This window comes from Berghia stephanieae, chromosome 6 (assembly GCF_034508935.2).
Source record: "Berghia stephanieae isolate SIO BIC M18660-M18661 chromosome 6, UCSD_Bste_1.3, whole genome shotgun sequence".
In the NCBI taxonomy this organism is placed as follows: domain Eukaryota; kingdom Metazoa; phylum Mollusca; class Gastropoda; order Nudibranchia; family Aeolidiidae; genus Berghia; species Berghia stephanieae.
This window is the reverse complement of record NC_088365.1, coordinates 48,706,470-48,712,988: the sequence shown is the minus strand read 5'-3', so window position 1 is coordinate 48,712,988 and position 6,519 is coordinate 48,706,470. Positions and strand designations below refer to the sequence as shown.

Sequence of the window (6,519 nt, the reverse complement as noted above, 5' to 3'; positions counted from 1 at the left end):
AAAGAGTCTTTTACAAAGACTCAACTAAGCGCCGAGCGCGAGGCTCGAACCCAGGACCTTCCGATCCGAAAGCGAGTGTCATACCACAAGACCACATAGCCGCATTAGAAATGTGACAGAGCAAATGGTTCCTCTTATTTTTGTATCAAGGCGACGTGATATACAAAATAATTTTACAGTATCAAGGCAGGCAATGTTCAAAGTTGACATCCTTAACTTTCGAGAATCAAGTGGGACAAAGCCAAAATAAATCACGAGTCATGTCAAAATTACCATTTTCTCCTGATGACGTCATAGCTCAGCTACCAAAGGATGCACAGTGTTAAAACGTATATCAATCAAAACTTGAATACATTCTACACATGTGGCACCCCCCCCCAAAAAAAAAAAAAACAAAAACAAAAAAAAAAAACAAACAAAAAAAAACAACAAAAACAAAAAACAAAGAAAAAAAACAAAACAAAACAACACAAGCCCGTTTGATGAAATATTACATATCTCTCGAGTTATTCAAACCTGAAATGTGTCGTCAATAATTTTACATGTCTGATAACCCAAGTTCTTATGGACTCTTTGTTGGGGAGGCCTTCCGAAATCTCCTATATCCCCAGTATTCTTTTTTCTAAATAATGTTCTAGTAGGGGGTTTGGGAGGGCGGAAACTTTTTTAAAATAATGTTCTGGTAGGGGGTTTGGGAGGGGGGAGACTTAAAAAAAAATATTTTCCCCCCTCCCAAACCCCCAACTAGAACATTATTACTAGGGGATGTAGGAGCTTTCGGAAGGCCTCCCCTTTGTTGTAATGGAATTACTCTCAAACCAACGCAAAATATTGTCAAATACAACGATGTTAAATCAAGCCCATAACCAGACACGCTAATATGTGCAGGTAGATACCACACAATGGACATTATAATGTCTGTCAAATACATTGCTTGTTTTTATCAAATTACACTATAGGGTCCAACAGTCGTGACGTCACTTCCCTCGTAATGACGCATGGTAACTTAGTAACTGTTTCTAAACTATCGGAACAATGGCGGACGCCCTTATGAAATACTTCTCCTACGAGCATAAAAGTGTGTCCAGAGGAGAAAAACATTATAAATCTGATCATGTTTTGATATTATACATTATGATCACATGACATGTGAAAAAGTTCTAGCATGCATAATGAACAAATAAAAAGTACCGATTTTCTTTGTTTAGAACCAAGCTGCTGGTTGCTGGGCGGATGTGACATCAGACTATTGAATCCCATGGCAAAGTTGTTTTTGGTATTATTTTAAATTTACATTATCATTACCTATTCTGTCACGCACTGGGTGATCCCGATAGCTCAGTTTGTGTATTGACCTCATGACCCCAGAAGTCACGAGAGGGACTCGAAATAGTTACTAAGTTTGAACGCACTTTAATAAAAATAATGAAATGGTGTATGGCGTAGATTGTAGAGAAATTATTGTGGCCAGATAGAGTTACCGTAATAATCAAACTCTCATTCCCACAAAGATTTTAATCTCTATTGTTTAATGTGGTCTAGTGTCCTGGGTTCGAGCCTCGCGCTCGGCGCATAGTTGAGTCCTTGGAGAAGGCTCTTTACTCACATTCTCTCACGGTACTCAGGTGTAAAATGAGTACCTGGCCGTTAACAGCGTTGTCTTTGTCCGAAAAATTGTAATATCGCCTAACAGGCGTCATGTCCCGTCCTACATGTTAAATGTTGCTGTTGACCAGGACCCCTTGTAAAGCGCTTTGAGCACATTTAGTGGATATTGCGCTATATAAAGCTCAATTTTTAATATTTCTTTTTAATAATAAGACTCTCATTCCCACAAAGATTTTATTCTCTAGCTATTGTCTTCTGGCACTTTTCTACTCATTTCATTTCTTGTTATAACGGTGGAGCACTCATTTCACTCGTCCGTTAAGGGGTCATTATCGATCCGGGATGTGGTCAAGATTAATTTTTGGCCTCTCCCACCCCCCCCCCCTTTCGCCTTGTCTGCTCAGTAGTAATTGGGTAGCTGGGTCTGTTTGGTTTTACGGAAATATTGTATCACGATAGACAAACAATCTATTCAAACAAAAAGAGCTTTTATATAGCGCAATATCCACTAAACGTGCTCAAAGCGCTTTACAAGGGGTCCCTGTCCAACAGCAACATTTAACATAATTTAGGTCAAGACATGACGCCTGTAAGGCGATATTATAATTTTTCGGACAGAGACAATGCTGTTAACGGCCAAGTTCTCATTTAACATCTGAGTATGGTGAGAGAATTTGAGTAAAGAGCCTTTTCCAAGGATTCAACTATGCGCTGAGCGAGGCTCGAACCCAGGACCTTCCGATCCGAAAGCGAGTGCCATATCACAGAACCGCACAGCCGCATAAAGGGGAGTAAACAATTGCTACTGACCACGCTCAATGCTATTATATTGAATTGACTTGGCCTTAAAATAATATACTTTGATATAACCTCTAAGATAAACGTGACAACTCACTCTGTGTTTTCTTCCTTTAATAATCTGTCTGCCATATTTAATCATACTGCTGCACTATAATTACCATTAGAGGAGTAGAGAATAAGATCGTTAGGTTATGATTACCTTATCTAAGGAATAGAATGTGGGAGGTAGTCATAATATAGGGTAAATAGGGATGATAATGATGAAAAAAAAATTATAGGAAATGCAACCTGAAAGGAATACAAGATATAATCATGTTCCTAGAGATGGAAATTCCATAAAAAGTGATAAACAAAAATGAATATAACAGCTTCAAAAAAAAAAAAAATACAAAACACGGAACGTTTCGGGATCAAAACCCTTCTTCAGCCAACAACAAAAATATAATAAAGACATAGATACATTACTAAATTCCAGATAGACATTCCAAGATTTGTCAACAGAGAGGACCTAAAAATATCTCTGTCGTCTATCTGCAGCTTACACCAAGGGAAGACTGGAATAACCCAGACGTCAGCCGCAGTGCAGCGCCACAAATTGAGCTAGGTCGAAGTGACACAGAACAATGGGTTCGGATTCGGTGTCATTAAGGTACGAAGTAAAGACCGTACCGCTGAGCCCACTCTGCCCCCATCAGGATAAAGGGTCATTTTTTAGAAAAATTGAATTTGATTCAATTTGCTTATCACGCAAGGTGATACATATTCAGAACTGCCAACTTGAATTCTTTTTTTAAATCGTAATTTTGGGGAGATAAAAATTGCAGGCACTATAGTTAACTTTAAAAACCAACCATTTCCTAAGTCAAGAATTATTATAAAACACTTCAAAGTCCTTAAAATGATGTAGTCTGGCATCAGTTTTCATTTTTAATAAGCTTTAATGACTTCGAGATGCTGAGGAAGTTCTGAAATTGGAGCCAAAATTTCGTAATTCTACAAATTTTTCGTAACAGTAGGCAGGTCTGTATTTTGTCTGCGAGACAGATAGATAAACGGATAGATCCTGACCCTGAATACATCAAGCTTTGAAAACCGATCTGGTTTACAAAATTATAGGAATCAGGCATCGGTGTAAGACGGCGTGCACATATTCGCAGGTCTGATAACATAATTCATTATGGGCTCATTGTTGTGATGGAAATCTTTTTAAAAAATGACGCAAAATATTATCCATTACAACAATATTAAACTAGGCCTATAATTGCGTTTGGATGTCAGACCTGCTTATATATGCACATTGGTGTAAGAGTAAAAACTGAAAATCTAAAAAGTGTGTATAAAACAATGTACGATATAGAAATAAGAAAAATAATTGAAAAATACTAGAAAAAAATCAGCCTGCTTTACAGAGAACCGAACCTTAGACCTTTTGATCGGTTATGTGATCTTGTGACCACCTTAAAGTCTTACCAAGACAAAAGCACAGGATATCCCATCAAGAGGAACACGCTCAAATGTTATACATCCAAAACAAGAAATATAACAATACATAACAGAGAGATGATTTCTCTCTTCAAACCTCATCCAGGTATGGACCACCCATGAAACTTTTCCATCCTCTTATTCTGTCTTTGGCCAGTCTTTCCATCTCCTGCCAGCGCATCCTGACCTCTCCAGCTCAACCAGAAGGTCTCTTCTACAGGTTGACCTTGGTCTTCCTTTTCTTCTTTCTTTTTTTCTCTCTTTCCCCTTTATGATGAAATACTCATTAAAGACATGCACAGAAAGATTTAGTAAGAAAAAGATCTTTAACACCCCCCCCCCCAATAAAACGCTCTTCCTAATTGCCCATTGAAATGAAATCTTATCATTAAAGGTCATTTATCTATTTTCTCTGATGATTTACAAGATAAAAAATAGTATCTCCCAAAACTGTAACTATACATTTGACTGTTTCCCCTCCCATATTTTCTCTTTTCAGAATGGTCAAGTCTATAAGCAACTGACTAGGATACAATTGGTTGTTGACTCCGTAGAGAGTGGGAATCGTCAGTGACACCAACATGGTGCCAAATATAGGAGCAATCGTATTGGTAGTTTTATCCTCTTGGACTCATATATTACCTTCTTCTAAGGCAACCAGTTCAGATTCAGATTCAATAAATGGCAAAGCAGCTGTGATATTTCTAGAGAGTCGTTGTTGCAGGACGGAAATCTTTCACGATAAATCACGCAGGCACTGTAACTGTGGACCTGCACTAGATGGCAATGTCAGTGAAAAGAAAACTGAAAGATTGTTTCAATTTGAAAGCCTCAGACCGCCTGAATCAATTTTGTTAAACAGACTTATTTCAAAAAAATATAGGAAATTCAATCACAGTGTTGTCTCTTCGAAAGATGGTGGATATTATATTGATAAGTCTACCAACGTAGGGCAACCTAGTATTTCATCAACTAAATCAGCAAATAGTACATTAGATTTAATAGTCAAAAGACTTTCAAGTCATTTGTTAGCTAAATCAATTAACAAAACTTTACCTTTGCCAAAACCTATCATTTGGAAAAACGGAGACGATTTTAAATCTAACAAATTTCATTTAATTCAAAACCTTCTGACTAACTCAATCCAAAAAGCGTCGCTTGTCAATAAAAGAAACTGGAATCGCTCATACTCCAGGAATGTCTTTGTCTTCGGGAGAGACGACAGAACTAAAATCCCCTCCTCACTGCTTCGGAAATTCCCATACTCCAACATCGTCCGTCTCTCAACCGGTTGCACGGGGACCCTTATAACGCCATTGCACGTTCTAACCGCTGCGCACTGCGTCCACAATGGACGGGAATTCCTCTATAAACTAGAAATGATGAAAGTCGAGGTGCCAGACCCCATTGGAGCTCGTGATTATTACATTGAAAAAATTGGAATTCCAGACCGATGGCTCAATCCGCGGAGTAGAAATTATCAACAAGCCTCCTTCGACTATGCTGTTGTTAGGCTAAGCTACGGCGTGCATGGACTTTACCAATTTCTTCCTTTATCAGTTCCAACGGAATCAACTCTTCATCAAAATCTTCAATTCCTCGGCTTTCCAAACTACGGTTTCGGACTTTGGCATTCGGTCTGCCCAGCACGAACCACAAAGCCATTCATGGACGGAAATTTGATACTGGCTCGCTGTGATTCGGCGATCGGAAATTCTGGCGCTGCCATATTTACGACTGACTTCCGCTCTGAGAAGAAAGTGGTGGGCGTATTGTCGAGCACCGTATCCATGGGAAGCAATCCATCACATCAAAGATATAGCGTCATTACCGCCCTGACTGAGACCAAACTTTTAGACATTTGTACGGAGCTTGGCCCTATAGGATTGTTCTATGGAGTTTGTCCATCTCCTGAACGATTTGTTCTCCGAAGACAAGGATTTCAAAGGAAAATCAAAACCATTCCATTTTTTGGCTGACCTACAACTCATAGTTTTCCTATTCAATTATCTCGTTTGCTTGTTTTTTTTGTTGACGCCGATATACCACCTCTCCCTTCTTTTTACCCACCTCTCTCTCTCTCTCTCTCTCTCTCTCTCTCTCTCTCTCTCTCTCATTTCTTCAGTTTTTTTCTCTTCTTGCTTCCATTTCCGTCTCATCCTCCGCCTTCTTCTTCACCTTATTCTCCTCCTCCTCCTCTTCCTCCTTCTCCTCCTCAGCTTCGTCTTTCTCTTCATTTCCCGCTTTTTTATATTTGTTCTCCTGCCCCCCCCACCCCTCCTCCTCCTCCTCCTCCTCCTCCTCCTCTATTTAATCTCTCCTCTCCCCATCCTCCACCACCACCTCCTCCTCTTCCTCATTTTCCTCCTTCTCCTTTTCTTTTTCTTTTCCGCTTTTTATGTTTCTTATCCCTCGCCCCCCCCCCCCTCATTCTTATTTTCCACCTCCTCCTCCTCCTCCTCCTCCTCCTCCTTCTCCTTCTTCTTCTTCTACGACTACAACTACTGCTGCTACTACTACTACTACTACTACTACTACTACTACTACTACTACTACTAATACTACTACTACTACTACTACTACTACTACTACTGCTGCTGCTGCTACTACTACTACTACTACTACTAC

The 6,519-nt window shown here is 39.4% G+C and overlaps 1 protein-coding gene across 1 annotated transcript; it reads left to right on the top strand.

Annotated features, from left to right (window-relative positions):
* Positions 1-4,396: 4,396 nt before the first annotated feature.
* LOC144975706 (inactive serine protease 35-like) lies at positions 4,397-5,914 on the top strand. The gene has a single exon (XM_078919901.1). The coding sequence runs from the start codon at positions 4,473-4,475 to the stop codon at positions 5,868-5,870; it is 1,398 nt and encodes a 465-aa protein (XP_078776027.1). The 5' UTR covers positions 4,397-4,472; the 3' UTR covers positions 5,871-5,914.
* The last annotated feature ends 605 nt before the right edge of the window (positions 5,915-6,519 follow it).